The sequence below is a fragment of the Glycine max genome, chromosome 5 (assembly GCF_000004515.6).
Source record: "Glycine max cultivar Williams 82 chromosome 5, Glycine_max_v4.0, whole genome shotgun sequence".
In the NCBI taxonomy this organism is placed as follows: domain Eukaryota; kingdom Viridiplantae; phylum Streptophyta; class Magnoliopsida; order Fabales; family Fabaceae; genus Glycine; species Glycine max.
The window spans coordinates 32,013,413-32,040,753 of NC_038241.2; the positions used below are offsets into that span (position 1 = coordinate 32,013,413).

The 27,341-nt window shown below is 30.2% G+C and overlaps 1 protein-coding gene, 1 long non-coding RNA gene and 2 pseudogenes across 3 annotated transcripts; 2 read left to right on the plus strand and 2 right to left on the minus strand.

The window, feature by feature from the left end:
• Nucleotides 1–545: 545 nt before the first annotated feature.
• LOC121174896 (uncharacterized) lies at nt 546–2,310 on the plus strand. Its single transcript, XR_005891501.1, has 2 exons — nt 546–840; nt 1,545–2,310. It is a non-coding gene; the product is annotated as an uncharacterized lncRNA (long non-coding RNA).
• A 122-nt stretch (nt 2,311–2,432) lies between these two features.
• Nucleotides 2,433–6,412, plus strand: LOC100784930 (probable protein phosphatase 2C 28; annotated as a pseudogene).
• On the minus strand, nt 5,546–13,792 carry HEN1B (protein Hua enhancer 1b). Of its 2 annotated transcripts, none has more exons than XM_014775634.3 (10): nt 13,636–13,792; nt 12,371–12,668; nt 11,477–11,566; nt 10,582–11,036; nt 10,251–10,496; nt 8,253–9,187; nt 8,013–8,161; nt 7,821–7,937; nt 6,993–7,130; nt 5,546–6,178 (listed from the first exon to the last, which is right to left on the minus strand). In XM_014775634.3, the coding sequence occupies exons 2-10, from the start codon at nt 12,638–12,640 to the stop codon at nt 5,744–5,746; spliced, it is 2,835 nt and encodes a 944-aa protein (XP_014631120.1). In that variant the 5' UTR covers nt 12,641–12,668; nt 13,636–13,792; the 3' UTR covers nt 5,546–5,743. The 2 variants fall into 2 exon arrangements, with proteins under 2 accessions (XP_014631120.1, XP_003524107.1); XM_003524059.5 differs by having other exon boundaries at nt 8,013–8,164.
• A 2,861-nt stretch (nt 13,793–16,653) lies between these two features.
• On the minus strand, nt 16,654–18,440 carry LOC102668074 (uncharacterized; annotated as a pseudogene).
• Nucleotides 18,441–27,341: the final 8,901 nt, after the last annotated feature.

Here is a 27,341-nt window from a genome sequence, read left to right on the forward strand (position 1 = left end):
TCATGATTATTACTTTTTTAGTTCATATAGTTTGAAAATAATTTTTTAATCCTTATAGTTTACATTTTAATTCTCTTTTAGGTCCTGTAGTTTAAAAGTGTTCTTTTTAATTCTTATAGGTTGTATTTTAATTCTCTTTTAGTCCGTATAGTTTAAAAGTGATATTTTTAGTCCCTATGAGTTGTATTTTAATTATCTTTTAGTCCTTACTACAAATAAAATATAAAAATAATTAGCTACAAATTAGTTATAAATTATTAATTATTTTTTGTTATAAATTATCTTACGATAAATTAATTATAAATTACTTGTTAATATTTTTATAGTTAATTACAATAGATAATATTACTCTTATTTAGATGATAAGGAATAAAATAGAATTAAAATATAAAGTATAAGACTAAAAAATATCATTTTCAAACTATATGAGAATTAAAATACAAACTATAAGGACTAAAAAAAATTACTTTCAAAACTAAAGGGACTAAAATATAATTAAAATGTAAATTATAGAAACTAAAAAAATCACTTTCAAATTATAGGAATCAAATGAGTAATTTAACCTAAAACAAATAATGTTATTATACATAACACTAAAATTTCTAATAAGCTCATCTAACTCAAGGGGTAAAGGTTATATTTCTTATATATTCTAATTTGAATTTATTTTTAATGGATATGGAATTTGGGTTTTTCTGAACACATGGTTCACACACTAACAAATATGTTTTATAGTTCACCATGCTTTCATTTCTTTCTCAAAGTTTCCAAACTCTTTTGTTTGTCATATCCTCAGAACTCAACCAAGACAAAGTCATGCATCAAACAAATATGATGAAGGTACGTACCCACGCTGCTTAATATGTGTGTGACACCCCATCTAAGTTTTTTTGTTATCATTTTATTGGAAAAGGAGAACGTATGCATGTGTATATATGCCGCATGGTTACTTATTTACTAATCATGTATTAAGTGAACCGCAGTTATATATACGCTAGCGTCAAAGTGAGAATTTGGAGATGTTCCGAGCACATCGAAAAACACTTTAATGAGTGTTTGGCAACATGTTTAAAAGCCAGGAAATCGCGTCAAAGTTGTCTAAGACAAGTTGAAGCTTCTGTGTAGTCTGTAGACGTGAAAAAACCACATCAAATGATTGAAAGCAAAACTAAACATGTAACGGAGGGAAACGAAGAAGAGGAACGATTTTAATAGAAGGAAAGAGAGAAGAAAAACACTTACTTGAAAGAGAAGAAAATAATTTATTAGTATTATTTATATTTGGAAGAGAAGGAAGGGATTTTAGTTTTATCCATTCAAAATATTTGAAATTTATTTTTCAAAAAGAATCCCTTTCCTCTCCTCCATTTGTTTCCAAACAAAAATTATGTAAAGAAATTCTAGTTAGCGTAATCCAAATAAATAGTTTGTTGATATCAAGTGATGACTTTGTGCACCATCATAATTGAATATGACGCTTACATCTTGTTTTCACTCTTTAAGTATTTCGCGCTTGATATGTATTTTGGTTTTGTCTTGGGCAGGCCAATTCTAACTTGAATTAAAGAAAGTCAACCTTGATTAGTGATGGACATCCTTCTGAATTCAAGGTATTTGCATGCAACTTTTATGTGTCCAAGGGTTTGTTTGGACAGAGGATTTTGAAGCAGAAGAATATTATTCTCAAAACGGAAAATTGCTCCTCCTTACATTGCTTTCCAAATTCTTCCATCCAAACATAGCCTTAGGCTTCTCACAAAACAAACCGTGGCAATTGAATTCATATACTCGAATTTGTTTTTCTGGCTGAAGAAAACTGTCACATCTACGAACTAGATTGTATTAGTGCCATTTAGCAACATTTGTTTGTTGAGAAATGCTAGGGTCATATTCTCCAACACACTCTTTTGAATACTCTCTTTTTCATTGGTTGAAATTTATTAGAAATAAAAAAGAATTCCGTTGGTTCTGTATCTTATTTAATGACTTTTTTTTATTTTAAAATTTTCATTACATTTTAACCAATGAGTGAGAGTATGTGTTGTTAGGACTCCTCTTTGTTTGTTATAGCACCTTTATTATACTTCTGCTTGATCAGAATCGTAAAAGAACTTGAATAAATTGGTAACACATTCCTAAAATTTAGTAAGATCCAGCAGTAAATTAACACAAGACAGTGGTTGTGGTTTTCTGTCCTCTCTCTGCTGATATTATCAGCTTATATGGAATGATGTTCTAATATACTTCCTTTTATATTCAAAGAGGAGGATATCAAGTAGGGAAAGCTATGTGGACTCTCTTGAAAGAAAGGTTATTCTCTGCCATTTTTCTAAGCATTATCATTGCAATTAATGAAAGTATGATGCTAATATTACATGTTAAAGAACGGTTGTTATGTGCGTGTGTGTAGTTGAAAATAGTGCTAATATTACATGTTGAGTAACTACAACAATGGAGTGGCAGGGGTTCTTTCACTTCTTGTGAGATCTGAATCAGAATATGACATTAAAGTTACTAAAAGAATTGTTCTAAAGTCAAAGAAATAAAGCATTTTGTCTTATGACTCATCATCAGACATTCTTTCAAAAGTTTCTACCACGTTTTCAGAACATTGTCCCATATTTTGTCTCCTGTATTTGTCTCCTACCTGTCCAGTACTTGTTTGGTTGATTTCATGGAATAAATTATTATGCATATCCTTATCGCCAAAGTATTCAGTTTGATTAATTTCTTGGTAGTGCACCTTCCTCATTGTCTTAGACAGCAAATCTTTAATTTCCAGTTAACAGCAGCCAGAGGATAACTTTACTATAGAAGAGAATTATAATGAGAATAAGGATAAGAATGATGTTGGTGACAACACGGATGCAGAAAAAGCAAATGATGATGATGATGATGTAGTGGATGACCATCAAGAGGAAGCAAAGTACTTACCAGAGGATGATGGTCCAACGGCTACAGAGGTATCCTATCTTTCTCTAACGAAGTCTTGTCATTATATGCATTCTTACTAATATTCATGTACATTTTTTATGGGGGAAATAAGCCAACACAAAAATAAACTCTATAACAGAATAATAGACAGTGAAAATAAATTTTCCTATTGCAAGAACGTGTGAGAACCACCAATAAAGTATAAAGTGTAAAATAGAAATTTAAAAAAAAAAATAGACACAATCTGTTTAACATGGAAACCCCTCAATGCAAGGATAAAAATTATAGATCACCTAGACCAAAGAAATAATTCTACTATAATCAATGAAGATACAAGAAAAACCTCCAATAAGTGCACTAAAACGTGTTACAAACAGTTAAATCAAAACAGACCCCTAATTGGTACAATGGAGACTAGAAGATAAAATTCTAAAATATAGAGCAGAATGCGAAACACTTATCTTTTTCCACATATCTTTTTTCAAGATCCAACCTAACAATTTGAAATATCATGTGTTTAGAACCTACTGTTCAAAAATCATCCCGATCCAACGGTGAACGAATCTGCAGTTATAATCTGAAAAATGCTCTTGGATGGGTATGTGAAAAATACAATCAATGATTTGTAACTGTTTTTTCCTCTCAAATGATCTATGTATCTCAGTCTCTAATCTGACCATTTCCACTTAAATAAGTGAGACATACTAACCTTCTCATTTGGACATTTACTCCACAGGGAGTACAAGCCATTTACCTATGATTCTTAGTCTCTATCATTCCTTCCAGCTTCTGTTACATAAGCAAGCTATTTACCTCTTGCCCTTATACAATCAAGTATAGATTTTAGCATTGCTTTTAAGTGCAATAATTAAACAGATTATCCACATGATTTTTCTCAGTCTACGATTATGAGAAATAGCTTTGCAGCTTGACACTTCTTTCTTGATTAAATAAACATTTTAGCTTTTCATTCTCTACAAAACTTCATTTCCATGCATGTTCTAACCAAAATCAAATGATCGTCTAATAAAGGAAAGCTTGAAGTTCACAAAGTAACTTTTGCTAAACACAGGAACAACACTACAAAGGTCCAGTCACAAAAGATGCAGATGAAAAGAATAAGCCTCCTACACGACATTTCATCCATGGATATCACTTGATCCAAGGACAGATGAATCAACACAGGAATCTCGATGGTTATGACTTAGGGTTGTATGCAATATTTGAAGGTCACTCCGGTCATGAAGTTGCAAAATACTTGCAAAGTCATCTATTCGAAAATATACTGAGGTATATCCTGTAGTAACTGTTTTATTTCAGTCTACACCATTACTATTCTCACTAATATTTGATTTCTTAACTATGCATGGATAGCCTGAATTCTGGGAAAATCCAGTGCATGCTGTTAAGAAAGCATGTAAAGCCATGGATGATGAGATTTTAGAAAGCATAGCTGATTCTCGTGGAGGATCAACAGCTGTTGCAGCAATACTAATTAATGGAGTAAAGCTACTGGTAGTCAATGTTGGTGATTCTCGAGCAATATCATGCAAAAATGGTCGAGCAAAACCACATACTGTGGATCATGAACCAGAGAAGGAAAAAGATCTTATTGAGAGTAGAGGAGGTTTTGTGTCTAAGAAACCAGGTAATGAGTAATTAAAGTTGGTTGAAAGTGGGTCATTAATGAGGCTTAACCAAGTCCAGTACTGAATTTGCAAAAATATATGATTTAGTTAGGGAATGTTCCCAGAGTGGATGGCCAATTAGCAATGGCATGAGCATTTGGAGATGGAAAACTGAAGGAGCACATTACGGCAGAACCATTCGGAAGATCGATGAAGACACTGAATTCATCATTTTGGCAAGTGATGGCCTATGGAAGGTACGAGGATATTGCATGTATCTTATGATTACTGATGAGGACACTTTGGCTGAAGTAGAGCACTAATTTTAAATTTTAAAGAAAGATACAGGAAATGCAATGCAAAGCCATAAATGTAAATGCTAAGAAAATTTGAAAGGAAGAGGAATAATTTCAATTTTTTAATCAATTCCTAACTTATTGCAGAATAACTAAGAACAGTTTTGAGTGATATTTAAGCAACTATATGTCAATTTTTTAATCAATTCCTAACTTATTGCAGAATAACTTAGTCACATATTTTTTAATATCAAAAGATTTTTTATAACTTATAAAAAAAAATCTTAATAAAATACCATCAAATTTGTATATATTTATATTATTTAAAGAGTTTAGTGATGATACACAAACAAAATTTATAATTAAATAATAATATAAATTATTTTATATGATCAGTACATAATAATTTTTCTTATTTAAAAGTCCTGATGAAATATTAGAAAACTTTTTTATATTAAAAAGAGCCTTTTTATAATCCCTTCAAATCTTAATCCAATATACCTCATTATTCTTATTGTCATGTTACAGAATCAATTTAAATTATAGATTATCCATAAAATTAAAGAATCAAAATATTATTGAAAATATGATTGATAATTTGCTTGACATAATATACTCTTTGGAAGTTAATTTTAAATCATATATTCTTTATTGAACCGATAAGGTAGATGTAATATGCTAATAATATTGAGAAATGCAACGAATGGCAATATTATTATCAACTATTTCCTTTTTCTCTAATCAGTGCCCTGCCTAAACCTGTAAATTCTCTTTCTCTTCTCTCCTAGCATCCACAATCTATCCTGCTTGTCTGCTTTCAAAAACACCGGCAATCCGATTACCTAAAAGAACTGTACGAGTCTCACTGTATAGTTTTCAAAGAATTTATTCTTTTTTACTATTCCATTCCCATATTATACTATAATGGTGTTCATCAGCATGCTTCAGTACATCATCTTCAAGTTTCCAATCCCTTTTAAACACGGCAATCTGTGAAGCATAGCCGGGTTCAACATCAGCAGAACCACCAACCCCACTAAACTCCACATTGTAATTGTGCCGAGCAGCCAAGTCGCATGCCCATTGGGTGAACTGCTCTCTTGTCCACTCAAATTTGTGATCATGATTACGAAATTTACATGACTGTAAGAGGGTTTTCTCGTCTGATTCCTCTTGTTCTTGGGTTGGAGGATTCGACTTCTGGAGTACTACATTGTATTCAAAATTTGGCGTTGAAACAATGAGAATCCTTGGACGAAAAGAACTTAATGCCACATCCCCAAATAGACAAGCTTGATCTTCATCCATATGTTCAATCACCTAAATTGTATAAGCGATTCATATCAAAGGATTCATAGGTGTAAATAGTGTTGCACAAGGAAAAAATTATGTTATCACAGGGCACAGGAACATGACAGTGATAACATAATACAAGAACAATTCAAATATTTAATATAAACTATGAAGTATATTTCCAGTGAATTGGTGCAGAAAGTAACGAGAGGTATACATATGCAATTCCTAGTTATAACAATGCAGAAGTATTTAACTGTTCGTTCATGCATTGGCTAAAGAATGATAATGGCCACGCTAAGCAGCATTACATAGTTAATAAGACTAAGGTGCTTGAAATAGAATGTGTAGATGAATGAATGCTTGCAAACATGAGCATACTACTATGAAACCAGTTACTGGCAGTCACTGCAGAGAAATAAGAAAATTTGAAATCATCATAAATGTTCATCTTCCTCACCTGCTCTACCAACTAATTTCATCCCATGTAGCTATTCCCATGATTGCAAATTTCCATTGTTCACAGTCTAACTCTTTTTTTCACTTCCAATTTCACATGAAGATAATTTAATTCCAGTTTATATTAGATTGGTGTAAAAGCATTGCCTGGTCATACAGAAATCATGACACAATGCAATTTAATAGATCAAACCCAAGTTATTGACGGCAAACTCTTTTGTTAGATACTAAACATATTCTAAACTCAACAATAATCAAATCATGTATCATTATATATGATTTACTTGTAGAAAGAATAGATATGAAATAAGTCTTACATTATGACAGCCATATCAAAATGAAGTGAACAATGGCAGAACATATAAAGGATTATGAAATTTACCTCTAAACAAGTGCCGATATCAAATCCATGCAATTGAGAGCCAAAATTTGTAATCGAACCTTCATAAAGAATTACTGATTTGATGCTTGTCAATTGCCCACCAGCATCTGAATTTGTGACTAGTTTTGAATTAAGTACCTGCAGAACTCGTGCACACAAAACCAAGCAGTTTTACTAACAGAAATATATACACACAACAAAAACCAAGCGTTTTTCGACTAAGTGAGCTAGCCTGTCACTTGGATCAAACAATTTCATGATGAAATTTCACATTTATACCCAAGAATAAAATTATGATGTGGGTTTCCCACACAAAGAACTAGGTCCTCCAAGACCATGATCTCCAAGATCAAATGTGCATACTTACTAAATGTGAGCCAGATGCTACTTTAATCAAAGATATCATCCTCGAATATTAAATTAATTCCCTCAACTAAAAAGAGCTCATCCGTGTTAGGTGTTATTGATCAAAAAATAATAAAATAGTATGACCTATTACTTTGATATTTTCAAAAGTTACGGACACTATTATGCGCATAGCAACAATTTGCTAACTTCAGGTGATGAACAAACAAGACTTACACACAGAATGGACAAAATAACAGCCTTCTCAAACTAAGCAAAAAATTTGGGACATGTAACTAAGTCTATAACATTCATCACTTTGACATGTTTTTAAGATCTATCTTGTTCTGACAAGACTACCCCAACATTATATGTTTTGAAAAACTGAATCAAACTTGGTATTGTACAACTAAGCATACACCCTGAGTACTCTAAAAAAACAAAAATGAAAACTGTTATATGAAAGTGAATGTAAGATGCAACCTTTGCAGCACGGCTAAGACCCTTCTGTGAAATATCAACACCAGCCATTTTCTTTAAAGACGTTGGATAATTTAACAATGCTTCCAACAAGCTTCCAGAACCACATCCAAAATCAATCTGTGATGAAAGAGAACATCAAATTCACAATTCAGAATAACCAAAGAAAACCAAAGATGAAAATATTTTGTATACCAACGTAGTAGCATGGGATTCTAGAATTTGTTGCACTGCAAATTCCACTCGTTGCTTTGAAAGTGGAGGGCTAAAAAGAGCCTGCTCCATTCTTTCCTCAGGAGGTTCAGCAACCCTGATCAAACTTATTTCATATTCCATACAACAGTCTTCTGAAAAATAAAAATATAAAGGCATTGACACAGTCAGCAATTTAACCCACACTGAACCAGGGGGGGAAGTTGAGAGAAGGCAACTCACTAGAAGATAACGAGGCCAGCATTTTGACTGAATCACCAGCTGAAGCAAAAATCAACTCAGTAGTAAGTAAGTTTGAAGAGAAATAAGCGCACTGACCAACAGACATCTGCATCACAACATCTTCAACATAGGAAACCACAGCACCAATTCCCACTTCAAACTCAAACTCATCACAAACTTCAATAACTTCTTTCAGATTCTCACCCTCTACAGCCAAAGAAACTGAATACCTTATACAAGGTAAAGATCCATTGGATGGACAGACACCAGAATATGGACCTTCAATCTTTAACGAGTGCACTATATTTCCCAGCATGTCACATGAAGAATTCATATAGATTGATTCAACTAAATTATTGCATTGAATTCCATTAAGCTGACCATTGTGAGTTGATTGGCCTGCTAAAATATCTCTGATAATGTTTTTGAAATAGATCTGAATATTAAAGTTGTCTGCAGTCTCATAAAGCTGCTCAAAAGGGAGAATCATACTCCTAAAACACATGTTCAGCCATGATAGAACTTTCAATGAAGCATTCTGAATAGCATCATTCTGCTTCTTATAACAATCCTTTGGGGAACACGAAAGTATTAAATCTCCACACCTAGAAAGTAATTTTATTTCACATTTAAACAACTCAGAATCTGAATGCTTTGGACTTGTTACAGAGACCCCATTGACACATTCAATCACATTCTCATCAGATTCTGCAACCTTCAAACATGATCCTGATAATCCAGATGTTGTTTTGATAGGATGAAATGAAAAGAGAGGTTCAGACAGACGGTGCTGGCGGCAAAACATACAAAGTATATCCCTGGGAAGAGAACCCCTCCAGTTTGCTCTTGAGGTGAATCTTGATGGCAACTCAGATGCGAGCATTGCCTCTCTAGACAATTTATAAATCCCACCTGGGGTCTTCCCTAGAAGCATCCTGTATTGCAATCTGATAGTCATTAAATGATGCAAACTTGCACAATTTTGCAGAGATAGATATTGACAAATCCTTATTGCCCAAAAAAGACAAAATTGTAAATGATGTTCACCAAAGAAAATGTTTGGCAAATGTACAATTCAAGGGACAAAATTTGACTATGTCAGACTCAAAAAGGGTAAGGCATATGAGAAACCAAAGTCTGAAGATGTTGGGTACCCATAGCCCTTAGTTAGTTAGTTAGTAGGCTGGAATAATTTAAATAAGGCATGTTGCCTATAAACAAGAGGAGCTTGAGAGAAATATCTATCATCCGAGTAAGGATTGTACTGTTAGAGAGTGGGGAGAAAACAAGGTCTATCGAATATCCTGATTATTCAATAAAATCCACTTAGTTTCTGATCCAGTTTCTATCAGAAGAACAGGTAAACTTCTGAGTTTAAGAATAAAAGGCTCCTACCTATTGTAAACATTCAGTTTGGAGAGACAGCAGGATTTTTTTTTTTTTGTCATCACATTATGTATTTTTTAAAAGCTTGTGATATTTTTCTTCCATAAAAATAGTATTATTATTTTTTGCCCCCACTAAGAAAAAATTCTGGATTTGCCACTGGTTACAGCCTAATTACTTTATCTGTTCCTTGTTTCTCTTCCTCTACTATCATTTTTTTATCTCTATAAACTTCAGTAATCATGGTGGTGCCTAGGAAACACCTGGAGAAATTATTGTTTAGATAGATTGATCATTGATAGTAAGTTTGTCAGAATAGAAAGAGCAGAATAAGGCAGATAAAATAATCAGCATTACTTTAGTTCAGATAACAAAGGAGTAAAGATGAAGTTTTCTACAATCAAAGCACCAACAAAAACATTTTAGAAGTTGTTCTGCAAAAGCAAAAAAAATACTTTGGTTGGCCACTATGATACAGCAAAAGTGCATGACATGATAACAGTAACACCTTTATTTATATCAAGTATTACTAGTAAGTTTAACCTTGAAGGCAATACAAGGTTGACAATTATGCAATAAACAATTCAATGAATCATTTGAATTTAAAGAGACCTGTAATATAACCGAACCGTAACATCCTCATAGAAAAGATCTCTAGATTTCCGTGTATATCCAATGGATGCTAATATTGCATCACCAGTTATATCTTGCCCCGCGAAGTAACTTGCCCTTACATTCAGAGATCCCTTTAAATAAAGGGTTTCTTTTCCATTTGGAAATTTAGAAGATAGATCCAGTAGATATGATTTTGAAGCAGTAAAGAACAGCCTTGTCTCAGAAGAAGCTTTTCCCAAATTCCTGTAGAGCCCCAGTAGACAAGAATAAGTTAGAAAGCAATCATCAAAACTAGGAAACTTTTCTGTAATGTCATCAGTCATCATACCTTGAAATCAGAACATTGGAGGCATCTTCAAAACCAAGTTCATATGCAATGATATCAAGGTAATATTCTCTTGAAGAAATATGAAGAGTCACTGCTTCAATAGATTGTTCCACTGAACTAGGAATGTGTACGGCAGTAACCTGAATGCATTCTTGAGAACCATTTTCTTTCATCAATGACTCTATAATATCTTGTGGATATGGACTCAGCCTTCTAATCCAGAGATGTCGTTCAGAAGTAGCAAGAAACTGGTGTAAGTTTGCAGTGGCATTCATTATGTATGAAATAACTAAAAATGGGTTTGACTCCACCTCAGGATTAATACATTTACACAAGCTGAAAAGCTTTGCATCATAGAAAGCAATGACAGAAATAGGAATGGAACCACAAAGATCACCTTTCCTCAACAAAGTTGCTCGAATGTGACCACTGAGTGGATGATCACATACAACAAACTGTAGAAGTATCAAATGGCAAAGAAAAATGGATATCAGACTGATTTAAAATTCACTAACAGACAATACTGGAACAACATGGCATCTAAAGTTAAATTTCCTTTTGACTAATTTGTCACTGTGATATAGCTATCCAAGATAATTGTAAATTCTTTACTAAAATTAAAGTATAGAAGGAAGAGACAAAAACCGCAAATGAAGTAGATATAAAGAATTCATAGAATTTAATGTCTCCCAACTAGAAATGTCCAACAGATTTTAGGGATCAGACCAGTGCTAAAAGAATTATTTGCTTGCCACTAAACAATTTGGTAAAGACTAAAGAACCAAAAGAATATAGCACTTTTATCCAATCCTCCGTCATTTTATCTTTAAAATTTATACAGGATGTGTGTCCTAGCTTCATGGCCTAATATACAAGGTTAAAACAAATTACCTACCTTTTCAGAAAATATGTAGGCAATTCGAGATACTAAACTTTCTTGTGCTTCCTGTGGAGTGGGATCAATGGCCTCTGTACAAATGCCAAGCTGCAGGAGACTAATTAATAGTTGTATCACGGTGAAAGTTAAAATGTCATAATCCTCAAGACAATAAACACTTGAATAAAAGATATAACAATATAAAGCCAGTTCCTATGTAGCAGAAAAAATTTATAAGAAAACATCACATTACCATTGAAATAGGATGCATACATATAAAACAAATTGTAGCAGTAGAATCAATATCAGAAAAAAAAATTATATGCCTATCCATAACATTTTTGAGAGATTATATATATGTTTGAAACAATGAGACAATGAGTCCGGATAAATACGATCAAGCCCACATAAAAAATCCCCTCCAATACAGGGAAATGGCCAAAAAAAAAACATCCATAAAAAATTCCGGCAATTTAAGTTCCAGACTTCCGGTTAAATGAATAACACATTACACAAGCATGATTATTACTGAAAATACTTCCTTAGCTATCCTAGAAGACACAAAAGAGTAATATTCACATAAGTGGCAATACCAGAGTGTCTGGCATTGACATTCTCAAATGCAAGAAAACAAACCCATCCTACCCACTTGACCATGATCGTCTTCAAAGTAGGACTAAAACTAAATATAATCATTAATAGCCATTCATAAGGCATGTGAGATAACACTTGTTAGAACAAATTGATAAAAAAATTCAAAAGGCAGGTGAGATAAGGCTGTAGCTAGATTCAACATAATTGTGACTGAAGAAAATTAAATGCTGTCCATATCACAAGTTCACAACAACCATAAACAGAATGATGACATAATAAGAATTAATAATTTACACAATGATTGGAACTGAGTGATACCTTCTCTATAGCAATCTCTGCTGCAGATTGCTCTGCATCCTTCTTTTTCTTAAAGGTCCCTGAAACAACAGAAAGTTCTGGAAGCTGCAATGTGCAACGATAAAGGCAAGGACCCATTTGTGGAATACTCAATCCTGGACATTCAGTTTGAGGAAGCTCCTTCACTTCCTCCACCACATAGCAAGCCCTATTGCCAAAATTTTGGTGTATTATAGCCTTAGGTGTAAGGGTTGGTTTTTTTGGTGCAACAACATGTTCTCTTGTTTCCATGGCAAAAAGCTCAGATCATCCCACTATCCTAGAAAACAAAAAAAAAGGGGGGGTAAACAAGAACTTGTCAATCTCCTACATACTGGAATGAATATCATCAAATCAACAATAAAATAGTACTTTTTAAGTGGTAACTAGCATATAATCTAGATTGTACAGAATAAATAACACATACATTAGCAATTTATCATTCAAATTTTCTTGAAGGCATAGTAAAATATTTAACTTAAGGATTGGCGGAATGCATTAGATTAAAACCTAATTTATTCTTCAACCAGTATTTGTAAGGAAAACAAAATCAAACCCTCAAACCTCAATCATAAGCATTTCAAAAAGTTATAACCTCGGTAATATCTGTTAATCCAAGCTAAACATTCCAGAAATTTCCCAAACCAAACCTAACTTATTCTTCAATCAGTACTTTTTTTTTGGGGGGGGGGGGGGGGGGGGGGGGGGTCAAACCCCCCAAGCAAAAGTGTAACCGCGGTAACATTTGTTAATCCAAACAAATCATTCCACACAAATTTCCTAAATATATTTTCACCAACACACACAGAGAGAGAATTTAATTTATAAACAAAAGGCAAGTAATTAGCAGTTGCCTAATGCATAAAGAACTATATTACTCTTAACCAAGAATGTTTTACTTATTTTCGGATAATAACTAGAAGAAAAAAAAATTGAAGAGTTCCATTTCGTAGCCGATTACCAGCACAGGGAACAATGCTTGTGCTGGCGTCAAAATTGAAACCAAATATTAAAAAAAGTAAAACAGTTTTGCTCCCACACTATTGAAACGGTGAAGAGGAAGCCCAAGCAAAGCTTTCACAATGATCGTAATAAAACAAAAGGACATGAATGGAATTAAGCGCGGAATATCGAAGCGAATGTGGAGGGGAGTATCAGAATTCAGAACCAAGTTGAGGATAGAAAAGCGCTTCAAAGCATTTACATTTAAACATTCGAAAAAAGAAAGAAAAAGAAGTGATGAGAACCTTGGTTGAGTTGAGTGCGGGAGGAGCAATGGGGTTTGGAATGAAGAGTGAGTGTGAGGGAAGAGGAGAGGGAAAGGTTTTTTCATTTCAAGTGCTTTTGGCTTTGCCTTCATTCTGCTGCCAGGTGCTAACTTCCTCGTTAAGTCTTTTTTTATTTTTTTCAAACTAACTTATATGACACTTGACATCGAAATAACTAGTTATTAAGATGGTTTACCAGTCACGGAGCCTCAATTAAAATTTTGGGGGAACGAAAATAAATTTCATGAATATTTTTAATATGCAATATCACACTAAATTGCAATATAAATACAAAGTTATGAAGAAAAATAATCAATTACATAAAAAATGATAAATTGTTTATATAATTATTATAAATAAAAATAGATAAAATCTATACTCATCTACTTGAAAATGCATAAAAAAATTTAGCATTAAGATAGGAAAAATACATTATATGCTAAGCATTACATATATTTAGAAGGAAATGATTATTTTATCTAAGTATAGCTTGCACAACAATAATATCAAGATAAAAAAGTACACATTAGGTGTTCAGAGAATAAAAAGTGAGAAAGAAAGAGAAACAACTAATATGTATGTTTGTGTTAAGAAAAAAGTATCAAAAATTCTTAAAAATGTTAAAATTATAATTGACCAAAAGAGAAGCAACAAATGATGAGCTTTTTATTTTCGCGGAAAAGAAATAACTTTTATCCTAAATTGTAAGTTAATTGAGTTAAGATAAAAGAAACTAAGCATTAGAAATAATTATTTTTTTATAAATCATATTATTATTATTATAGATATATATGTTTATAATTTTGAAAAACTATTTTTGATGGGGGAGGGGGGGGGCCATGGCTCCCCGTCCCTATATGGCTCCGTCAGTGTGGTTTACCAAATGAAATTTTATTGGTTATTACACGAACCATACATGTCATATTTTGATTAGGTTAATTTATTACTTTTACTTGTATTTTTAGTTGAATTTAAAGGTGGTAAAACAGTTTTAATCATACGGTTAAAATTTTATATTATTATTCAATCATAAATTATAAATATTATAAATCGTCAGTCTTTTAAGATAGGAAAAATTAATAAGTTTATTATAAATAATGCTATGTAATTAAAATAATAGTATAAAATTATAATATTTTACATTGCTACTCTATGTTAACACTAACTTGTTTTCTTTCTTTTTTTTTTTTATTTTGGTCTCTTAAGAGCATGTTTAAAGCGAGTGCTTAAATGAATTGTTTAAAGTTAAGCTGTTATTTAACAATTTTTTCATTAGAGTTGATGATTTGATAGTGTATTGTTTAAGTTCATTGTTTATACAATCGTTCCTTAATTAATTATTATAAAAAAAATATTTTTAATCCAAAATTTAATGTGACTTAAGTTAAATACTTAATCTATCAACTTTAGTATTAAAATAATTTTTTTAATAAAGTTCTTAAATTTTTGTAGTATTGCAGGTCTCACAAGTTCAAGATAAATAACTTACATAATACATGTTCTAATAATACATTATTCGAGTTTATTGTCATTGAAATTTTCTATTAATGATTGCTAACTTGAAATTTTAAATTGCTATCTCCGCTTAAAATATTTACAAAATACATTTATTAAACCATTCTAAAAGTCTTTTTATCTCAAAATGCACTGATTTTTAATATTAAAATTTATCTGACACGCAATATTTCATGAATGTTCTATTTGGCACAAAGAAAAAAAAATAATAGATGGATGAAAATAAGGAAGGGAAAGATAAATCATAAGCGAAAAAAGAGATTTTATTATTACTAAATGTGTTATATATTTATTAGTAATAATGTTATTATTAATATAATTAGATTGATATTATTATTAGCATATATTAATAATATAAATTAATGAATTAATATATATTAATATAATTCTATATAAATTTAAATATACTTATACAAATAGTAGTATACTAACAACAATTATCATTAATTTGTTAGCATACAAATACTTTTTTTAAATAAAAAAAACTTTTTATTTAATAGATATTTTTTATATCATGATACTATATTTATAATAATATCATTTTAATAAAAATTATAAAATATAAGTTAATTTGAGTTTTATATTTTTTTTTTGTTTTACGATTAAACAATACATAATATTAAAATCGATATAATGTACTAATCTTGATCAAATTGTATTCGAGTTTAAATAAATGACCCAGTCAAATTTTATGTTGGACAATGATGATAAAAATAAATTCATCCCTTACTAAGCTCCTAGTGTATTAAGTTGTACCAAGTAATAAATCTTTAAAAGGTAAGAGATCCAGTGTTGTCTCAGGGTTGAAGGTCGATTTACAATTTTGCCAACACAAATCTAATAGAAATCAGAAAAAATATTTATATTTGATTTGATTGAAGAAATCCTTAAGTTGCATCCAAATTTACCTAACCCCAATAAAAAGAGGTTTAGTTAGACATGAAAAAGAAAAAATAACAATAAACATAGAAAAGGAAAATAGAACTCCATACACGCCTCAAGAGATTTGAGCTTTCATTCTAGTCGAGTAGTCGTTCACTTGTATCCGTAGATCGAGCTCCTAGAGAGTTAGAGACACAAAGAAGAAAAACCTAGATGATGGCTCCAAAATTAGAGAATGGATTCAATGGTAGTCTTCTTTTTTTTTTATCTATTAGAACTCTAATTCTCATTCTTTATTATGAAAAATAAACACATAAGAGAATAAATAAGAATCCTAATTAAAATTTTAAAATAAAATAATAATATCTTTCATTCTTATATTCTAAAATTATTTATTTAAAATAAACAAATATAATTTAGAATAAATATAGTGTATAATCTCCTAAAAACTTAAAAAAGTGAAATAATTCAATAGATTATCACCTATCAAATGCTGCCTTTATTTCTTTTGATCGTCATAGATATTTAGATACCATAGATGGCACTACTTATATTAGCAATTTAGCATGTCACTATGCACCTATCGATCAAATATATTATTTAGGTAAAGAATGAAGAACGAGGAGAATATTTGAAGTGTTGGCGTGGAAGTTGTTCTGCCACCAATAGGTAGAAAATCCCCATTACGCCTGTGTGCCCAGGGCTGCTACTGTAGTTGGATTCCATAGTGAAAGTTTTACCATCAATTATCTTCACAGAACCTGGTGGAGGATAACATGTGCTCATTCCTACAATGTAATTTGTAATTTGCCTCATTTCCTGCTTCTTTTCCATTTCCATATCTTGGTATTGAAGAGCATATAACCCTTCCATCCTGAAAACAAGTTACATTACAATATATAAATTTTAAATCAAAATTTATTAGTAATTGCAATTTTTCATCTTTTGTTTTTCATTGTATACCAAATGTAAGCAAAAAGATGCAATTACTAATATATTGTCAGCAAACAATTCACTGCTCTGAGCTCTCACCATTTTCTTGTAAAATAAACTTGTGATAATCAACTGAAAACTATTAAATGGAAAGACTAAAAGAAAAAAGAGGTACAAATCTACAATCCCTTTTAATTTAAGGGGCAGGGCTATTTTTCATTACCTTGTTGAATGATTAGTTTTTATATAATGTCATGCCACAAAAGACTAAAAACGCTATACCCAAATATTTAAGAAAGACAAATATTGAAAATCACATATAGGGTTCATCCAATGGCACCTGAACGCTGATGAGCAACACCATAGATGACATAACCACCCTTTTTCATTGGGAGACTTGTTCTCTTCACATCAAGACATCCATTACCATCCTTGTGGTCAGTGCTGCAAGATTCAACCTGATAATCAATCAGCAACCAAGAAACTATCACTGTTGGTCACTTATATTGTACCAAACCATCTGTTTTGGAATTATGTTTAGAAATTAAATTGAAATTGAGATAATCTGTTATTCTGTTCACATGTTTCTTGATGAATTCACTTATCCGGGAATCATGCTCAGGATTAATCATTCCTCTAGAATCATGTGATGGTTTTATAGTATCCGTAACATGAAGAATATAAATCTTAACATGAACCATGAACTTGTCCCAGTCATTACCGTGTATCTTAGGTAGAGGCTCCTCTTTGTTCCGTCAAAGCCTTCCCTCAACCTGCATTGCATTTGATCATAGCAGCAAAACATACCTCCTTTATAGTCTGGTCTTAGAGGCTCTCCATTTTCATCCTTTGTAACATTATAAAGATCACACTTACACTCAGTGCACCCCATTTTATCCACCAAACCGCGTGTATCAATGGCATGGACCTTGATCATCCACTTCTCCACATACCCCTTGTGGAATTTCTGCAGGATTACCAACAACTATCCCAAAAGGATCCGGAACGTCCGTGTCTGTTCGTCGTGTTTCGGATCCAAGGCCATAGTATTGTGGAAGAATATCTCTCTGGCATGTGCCACTGTTCCTCACCAAAATATAATCAGAGTGGTTAAGTGTCCAAGGCCATCATCATACCTTGTGTGTGTCACATCTTTACGTTGTTGATAGTATATCTCACAACAATCCAGTGGTGGAGATAAGTTTCATGGAGAGGCACAGGGTTCCCTGCTTCATCAACTACTTCACCACTGAAACTCTTGAGTGCAACGTGACCTCTTGGAAACTCAATGTCATAATAATGCCTTGTGGTAGCTGATCCTGGTCCAAGTTCAAACTTGGGGGACAGAAAAACAGTTGATTTCACTTTCATATTACTTTCTGTCTTCCCAAAATCTTCGAAGTAACCACAAGTATTGCCAATGAAAATAACAAGCCTCGAGATACAAAACCCATGTTGATCTGTCAACAATATCTTTATTAGTATAGTATCTAATCTAACTAGTCATTGATTTTACAAATAAATAAAGAATACTTTAATTATTATTATAGTCTATTGAGATATGTTTTTTTCCCTAAAATTTAAAAATATTTTTTTATCCTTGAATTTTGAAAAATTATTTTTTATCCTTTAAGATAATAAAATGACACTTTATAATGATTTTTAAGTATTTTGTGACAATTTTTAAATACAAATTTAAATGGTTAAAAATAATAATTAATTTAAGATAGTTAAAAATTATTATGTCAATTCATTATTACTAAAAATATAATTTTTAAAATTTAGAGACTAAAAAAATATTTAAATTTCAAAGAATAAAAAAAATTCATACCCAAATTCAGGACTAAAGCATTAATTTTGCAATAAAAAATATATCAAACAGAATGAAAATTGTAAGGAAAATTCACTTATGGACAAGACAGTAAAAGGGAATTAATTCTGCAATTAGAAATGATCAAAAAGGGAAATCTAGATGTAGACAAACATTGCACGTTGTCCTCACTAAGAATCCAAACAGAGGTTTAAACTGCAAAACTCAAAAGGGAAAGAGCATATACTTTGAATTTTTATCAATTTAAGATCAAAAGGGAAAACAGACAAACATTATTTTTTTAATTATTCTATTTATCCTGCACTGATTTTCCTTACGTATTCTTTATGAAAATTGTTACTAACTTGCATGGAAAATTTAATTAATATTATTTAAATATTTCTCATTAAAATTAATTTAACTTATAAATAAATTAAAATATTAATTAATTATATTTATTTTTATACTTTGAATTTTATTAATTTATGATCAATATAAGCAATAAAGCGTATTTTCTATAATATATGCTGAATTAATGTACTTTTATATGTTATTTATCTTACCAATTTTGAAAAGAATAATTATAAAAATAAAATTTGTAAATCTAAAATTATAAATAAATTTTTTTATATTTAGGATTATATATATAATAAAACATGTATTTATTTTCTAATTTATTAAAAATAATATATTTTTATTACTATTTCTTTCAAAATTTTAAATAATTATCAAAATGTAAAAGACAAGAAAGTTAAGATGTGAAAAAATATGAATAAAGTTAAGAAAAAAAATCATAACATAATAAGAAATCGTAAAAAATTTAGAGAAAATATCACATGACAATTGTATTGAAAGAACCTTCATATTGAAGTTTTCAAGAAATAGATAATTTTATTTGTGTATACAATGTAGGAAAATTGGATCTTGTATAAACCACCACTAAATTGTCCGGTGAATTTAGATTATGTTAGGTAAAATTAGTTGAAAAATTAATTAAAAAATAATAAAATTAGTTGATAATTGAAAGTTGAAAATTAATAATTAGAATTTATTATAGCATAAATGTTTGATAAAACTAACCGTAACTAAAAAGTATAAAATAAAAAAATAATAAAATTATTATTTATTTAAAAATAATAACTTGAAAATTTGATAAATATAAATAGTAAAAATAAAATAAAATATAAAAAGAAATGTTAAAAATTAATGTTTTAAAAACATTAAAAAATAATAATAATAAATTTATTTATCCGACAGTCAAATAAATTTTTCAACTAATAAAAAAAAGTTAAATCACCTAAAATATGTTCGAACATAGTCTTAATTTAAAATTTATTTAATTCTTAATAAATTGTTTTATTTTAATGTATAATATGCTATTTACAATAAGCAATACTATTAAATTACATATTTATGATTTATGAATCCCTGGGTTATTTAAAATTTAATATGCATAATCATAAAATTTAAATAACATGTTTTTTTCTTCTGAATAACAAGTTTAAATAACATTATTCAATTGTTAGGTTGATAAAACTTAGTAAAATATATGAAAAATGATTAAATATGTCACTTTAACATGCGGTACAACAAAATATACCATTCTGACACATGGTATTAATTAATATTTTGCGCACACGCTCTCGAAATATTCCAAAGCTTGTTATTTGGTATTTACAAAAACATCATTTTTCAAAGCTTGATATTTACATCTTAAAAAAAAGCTTCATATTTACAATTTTTTGGTAAATAGCTAAACTCGACCACAAAAGTGCGACATAATCAGTGACGGATCAAACAAAAAATTTAGTGGGACAAGAAATAATTTATAATACTGTCATACAAAAAATCACCGGGTACCACAACATATGTAATGTCATGACAAAAAAAATTCAAAATACTTATACTTTTATAAATTATAATTATCTTTTATGTATTTTTATACATTAAAAATGTTTTATAATTTTTTATTATCAATACTATAAAAAAAAATTAAAAGAATAAAAAAGTAAGATTAGTAACATTTTATTTTCTCTTTTTTATTTCTTATATTTTCTTACATTCATTTTAAAACAATTCATCTTATGGGACAATATCTATTTTTCTATGGGATAATTTTTTTTATTACACATATATAAATAAAAAAAAATCTTGTGGTGGCAATTACCCCTATATCCTATAACCTAGATCCGTCAGTGGATACAATGACAAATTGATCCTTAAAATATGAAAAATACAAATTTAATTATTGAATATACAAAAAATGTGATAAATTAGTCTTATCGTTAAATTTGTTAGATTATTTTGTCATTAAGTTATAATGTTTAAGAATCAATTTTAATAAGTTGTATTTTTATGAACAGTTTGACATTAAATTGTAAAATTTAGGAATTAATTTGTCACTAAATTGCCTGTAAAATTAATTATCGCATTTTTTGCATATTCAAGTATTAAATTTGAATTTTTCATCTTTTAAAAACTAATTTATTTGCACTACACACTTTCAAGGACAAGTTTGGTATTTACTCTTTTTTGTCATTATTGTTGGCCCACTAAAATTTTGCACATGATAGGAATCACCACTTCATAGATCATTTCCACATAAGTATGCAACAAGACTTTAAATCGTTGAATTAATCAACCCTTATGAGAGAAAAGTATCTTATATGAGATTGAGAGGATTAAATCCAGATTGTATAACCAAATATGAACACTCAAGATTTAATCTTAAGAAGCGATGTAAGTTTTTTAAAAAATTATTTGATTTTTTAAGTAGTCACATTACATTAAATTTTAATCCTCCACGTATGATCATATAGTTTAAATTTAATCACCTCACTAAAATGTCTCCTCTCATAAGATATGTCATCTAGGCATACATATATAATTTTTTCAAAGCTTTGATATTTGGGGTAAATTAATTTATACTAAATATAAATGTATAACTATAGTCAAATTGTCTAAGGTAGTGCCATATGTCAATTTATCATAAATTCTTTTCTCCTAAAAATAGAGCATGTTTGAATTAAAATATGTAAACTTAAATTTACAAACTGAATTTACTAAGTCTTATTTTTCTAAATTTGAGTTTTAAAGCAAAATTTCACTCAAATATATTTTTGTAAGTAACCAAAATGACCTTAAACTGATTTTATTTTTAGACATACTTCTGAAACGGTCTTACCAGAAATCAAAGCATACCCTTAATTACATTATTATAGTTTCACTCCAAAAAATTTCCCAAAAAAATCATAGCAAATCTAATGACATTTTAGACCCCCTCCCTCTGCCACTGCTAAGAAAAATTTCGCATAGAAAGATAGTTAGAGATATAAGATTTAAGAAAGAAAAGAAAGAGAAAAAAATCATGAATTTAATTCTTCTATTAATAAAAAATTAAGAAAACTAACAATTAATATTTGATGATAAAAAAATATAGAGAAACAACGCCCATGATAATTGTTATGCATACTTAAGTTGTGCACTTAAATTATATAGCAATTATCTAATTTATTCTCTTTTGATACTTCTTTTAACTTAAAAGGATAAGAATTTGTATTTTTTTGAGTTTTTATCTTAAAAATGTTAAAGAATGATAGTGTTTTGTTATATTTTGTAGACTTTTTGAATACATGAACAGGAGAATAGAAGTTGCATAAAAGCACGCTCAATGCTCCATTGCCCACTTAGCGCAAGCCAAACTCAAAGCCCGTTAATTATATTGAGCATGGGTACTAAGCAAGTTTGTAGGCTTAAGGCATGGTCACTTAAGTCAATTGTGAGCGCACATAGAGGCTTTTTAGCACACATAATTTTCAGACATCATGATTGTGCATCAAGAGTAATTTTAGTAGGTTAAACACCTAACATTTTCACAAAAAATTGCACTAAACATCACCATCCACAGCCAAGTCTTTGTTTTCCATTCGATTTTAGTATTTTAAGAGAGTTAGTTAAGAGTATCCTCTTGCGGCATGTGCATCCTCTCATGTATTGAAAGTTTCGAATAAGAGAGATATGCACAAAGGGATTAAATGAGAAAAAAAATCGTAGAACTATATATTTTCCGTGTGTACCTCTCTTATAGTCTTCTGCTATAAAAAAATCCAGTACCGGAGAGGATCCGCAAACCCTGTTAAGAGCCGAGAAATAGACTTTCAAACGCGATTGAATGATGTAGCAGCTGCAAACGATGCTTTCAAAGAGTGGCAAAACTTTCAAAAACCTCATTAATCATGGAAGCAACACAACCCGTGTGGAACTCTCCATGCAGTGTTGTTCTGTTTTACGTTTCTTCAATCTTCCCTATACCCGTGGCGGGACCCCTTTGCTTGAGTTGTTTTGCTGTAGCCCGTAACCGTACACATGCGCATGCAACACGGCAACAGAAACAACAAAGATGATCACAAAATTTAGAAACGTGTCTTACATGAACATATACTAAGCAATACACATGACATTCTATTTTATTTAAAAATTATATATTGAATCAATTTTATAAGTTTAGAAAAGACCTATGCAACGGTTTGGTTGAGGAGAGAAGAAGCTGTTTGAAAGCAACTTTTAGATATATACAAAAGTTATGCGTTATTAAAAACATTCATTGTTTCTCATCCTTCTATCGTATGGCTCAGCACATTTTTTAATATGATTAAAATTTATTATTAATCATTAAATATAGAGTGAAATTCACATAAATTTATGTTTTTTAATATTTGGTTAAAAAAATATGGTCTTAGATTATTTTATATAAATTAAAAAATTTAATAAATAAATGAAAGAATAATAATTTTATAAAATTAATTTTATTAAATAAATGAAATAAAGTAGTATTAGTATATCTTGAAAAACTAAAATAAAGCTTATTAGGAATATTATTGAAAAAATAATTAATATTTTGTTGAAAAATTAACATAAAATTTATTTTATGACAAACTTTTTTATCTGAATACACTTATTAATGAAATAAATTTAAAAAATTGTGCATTAAAAGATATGATACAGACACTTAGAAAAAAAAAATTGTCTTACTAGCATTCTTGTTGCAGATAAAGTCAAAATTTGATTTGGACAATAAGGAATTTTTCCTCAAATACACCTTCTCTCTCCGATATTTTTCCAATATATACTAGTTTCAAAATTAATTCAAGAAATGCACCTCTTTTTGTGCGGGTGGTGAGAAGTCCGGTTGGGGAACCCCACTTCTCTATTGGTTTTGTTTTCTTTTTTAAAAATTTAAAAAATAATTAAAATTATAATTTCTTTAAAGAAATTATTGACTTGTTTTTTTAATATTATTTTTTGCATTAAAATAATTAAAACTTAATATTATTATTTTATTAAATATAATTTTTTTGCTTATGTCATTGTTAGTCGTTATTTACGACTAACTTTTGTATTGAATAATTTCATTAAATTAGCATATTTCCTCTTATTTATGGTTCTTTTTGTAGGAGTTGTATATATTTTTATGTTTAGTTTGATTTTACTCAGTAGATACTCTCATTTTGTGAATTAATGTTGATATCACTTCAGTTTCAGATCAAAAGAAGAAAAGGTCTAGCAGCTGCTGTTTCGCTAAGCGAGGGACTCAGTTCGCTTAGCGCGTTGGGAAACCCTAGAAGAGGATCGGTCATAGATGCCCGCGCCCAGCGTGCTGCAAGCTCACCCAACGAGTCGTTTGTCCCTTCTCGTGCTCAGCGCGCCTAGCTCGTTAAACCAGAATTCACTAACTCGCGCTTAACGAACCATGCTCGCAAGAGTCATCAAACTTTAAAGATGACTAGTTTTAAAGAAATTGCCAAGAGTCACAAACTTTAACTCGAGTCATCAAGAGATTATAAATATGTGACCATGGCATAAATTTCAAAACATCTTTCAATATCTTTTCATCATCTTTCAACAAGTTTCACAACAAATTTTTACATAACTTTCTGATTCATTTCTCTTCATCTTTCTAAGAGTTTTTCTTCAATACTTTCTCTTTCAAGAAAAGTTCATCAACCAAAAACTTGTGTTACTCTTCTTCTTCATTCACTTCTCCCTTTGCCAAAAGAATAGAAGGACTAACCGCTTAAATTCTTTTGTGTCTCTCTTCTCCCTTTGCCAAAAGAATAAAAGGACTAACCACTTGAATTCTTTTGTGTCTCTCTTCTCTCTTCCAAGAGATTCAAAGGACTAACCGCCTGAGAATTCTTTTGATTCTTCTCTTCCCCTTCAGCAAAAGATTTCAAAGGACTAACCGCTTGAGATATCTTTTGTTTCCCCTTACAAAGATTCAAAGGACTAACTGCCTGAGAATTCTTTGTCCCAACACATTGGAGGGTACATCCTTTGTGGTACAAGTAGAGGGTACATCTACTTGGAGATTGTTATACTGAGAATAAGAGAGTGTACATTTCTTGTGGATCAGTTCAAGTGGAGGGTACATCCACTTGGTTTTTCAAAGAGAACAAGGGGGGGTACATCCCTTGTGGATCTTTGGCTTGTAAAGGATTTTACAAGATTGAAAGAAATCTCAAGAACAGCAGGTTGCTTGGGAACTGGATGTAGGCACGGTTTGTGGCCGAATCAGTATAAATCTTGTGTTTGTCTTCGTCTTCCCTACACTCTTTAATTTCCACTGTGTATTTTTAATTGTTGCTTTTACTTTTGGTTAAGTTTCTATTTTTGTTCTTTACTTTCTTAACTTTGTAGTAAAAGCCTAATTGAATCTTGTAACATTAAGAAGGATAGATTTTTAATTAGTGAAGACACGTTCATAATTAATTCAACTCCCCCTTCTTAAATTATTCCGAGGTCACTTGATCCAACAACTAATCATATTCAATCTCAATACTATGACATTCTTGGGAGAAACAAACACCTAGACCATTTTTAACTCGAGATTAGCATTCATTTTTCTAAATGGATCAATCATTCACAACCAAATTGGTGTTTATTTTTAATGTCCTACCCCAATACCAATGCGAGTTCCTGATGACTGTTCTTTTGAGATTCTTAACAGTAGAATGCACAACACCCTTCGGCTAACCAATGATAAATTTATGAATGAAATCTACTACCGACAACCATCCGTAGATGCAGGTTGACAATCTTTTTTTCATTCTCTACAATTGAAAAATGATGATGATGTTTGTATAATGTTAATGTGCAACGAGCAATACCATGTGTTGGCCCTATAGAATTATTATGTACGATCAACAGAACAACCGATGGTATACTCAACATACTTCGATCCATCATCACTCTTACTCATGATGCAATGTTGTATTATAACAGCAAGTGAAAGATACCACGACAAGACGATTTTTGGGTTACTCCTTCCCTAGAACAAACCCAATAAGATTTGAAATTCTCGTTGGATGTAGCATTGAAAAATTCAAGGATGTCATCAAGCAAGTTGCACCTATAAGGGTTTTCCTTATGAAATTCACAAATCAAAACTGGTCAAACGATTATTCTTTAGACAGTTAGGTCATACAAAATATTCAAAAAAATTAATTGAATATCAAATAATAGAGTTGAAAAACAATAAAGACATATTAAAGGTATTAACAGAATCCAACTACTGAAAGCGTTTTTGTCCAATAGAAATTTTAACTATTTTTAACAAAACAATAAACCAACTACGGGAAGAAAACATGTTTGTTGCACAACATTTTTCAAACTATGATTAGTTTCGTCATTTTCATATTTGAATTGTTATTATTAGTACATTCCATTATTTTCATTTTATTATGTTTTGTTTATTTTGTTTCAATTTTATTTTATTATTTTCAATTGTTATTGATAGTATTTTTAGTTATTTGAGTGTTTTAATTTCTTCATATAATATAACTAATATTTGATAACTATTTATTCATTCTGTTCTTTATAAAAAATATTTAAAAAAATAAAATGTTCCAAAGTCTTGTGTAAATTAATTGTTATTAAAACAAAAATATTATCAATTTTTTAAAATTAAATAATATAATAAAAAAATATTTAATAACATCATTTTCTTAAAAAATAAATATTATTTTAAAAAAAAAATATTTTTTTTATAAAAATAATATTTTAAATAAATAAAGTTGGGAAGTCGGGTAGTGAATTCCCGACTTCTTAACTTCCTTAAAAAACATTTTTTTTTCAAAATAAATTTAAAACAGATTAAAATTATACAAAAATAACACAGGTTGTTGAAATTAAAAAAAAAAAACACAATTTATGTTTTTATATTATAATTTTAACTAAAAAAAACGAAACCAACCGAGAAGTCGGATTCTCGAACTCCCCATCACCACTATCATAAAGAGGTGCATTTCAGAATTAAGTTTGAAAGGGATGCATATTGGAAAAATATAAAAGAGAAGGTGTAATTGAGGAAAATATTTGACCAATGGGCATGTATTCTGCATTTGTTGTCCCATCATATTACAGGTGTCTCAAATCCCAATAAATCCAAGGAAGAACAAAACACGAAATGAGAGGCCAGAGCCTGAAGTATTCTCTTGTCTTGTGATGGTCTTTTGTCTATAAATAAATCCACTTTGAACCTGTTACT

What these genes read in the sequence shown, in the direction of transcription:
- HEN1B (XM_003524059.5), bottom strand. Translation starts at nt 12,640, where the DNA reads ATGGAAACAAGAGAACATGTTGTTGCACCAAAAAAACCAACCCTTACA. An exon ending in CCTACATATTTTCTGAAAAG is followed by an intron (nt 11,037 to 11,476) that starts GTAGGTAATTTG and finishes ATACTTCTACAG; the next exon opens with TTTGTTGTATGTGATCATCC. An exon ending in TCCAATGTTCTGATTTCAAG is followed by an intron (nt 10,497 to 10,581) that starts GTATGATGACTG and finishes GGGGCTCTACAG; the next exon opens with GAATTTGGGAAAAGCTTCTT.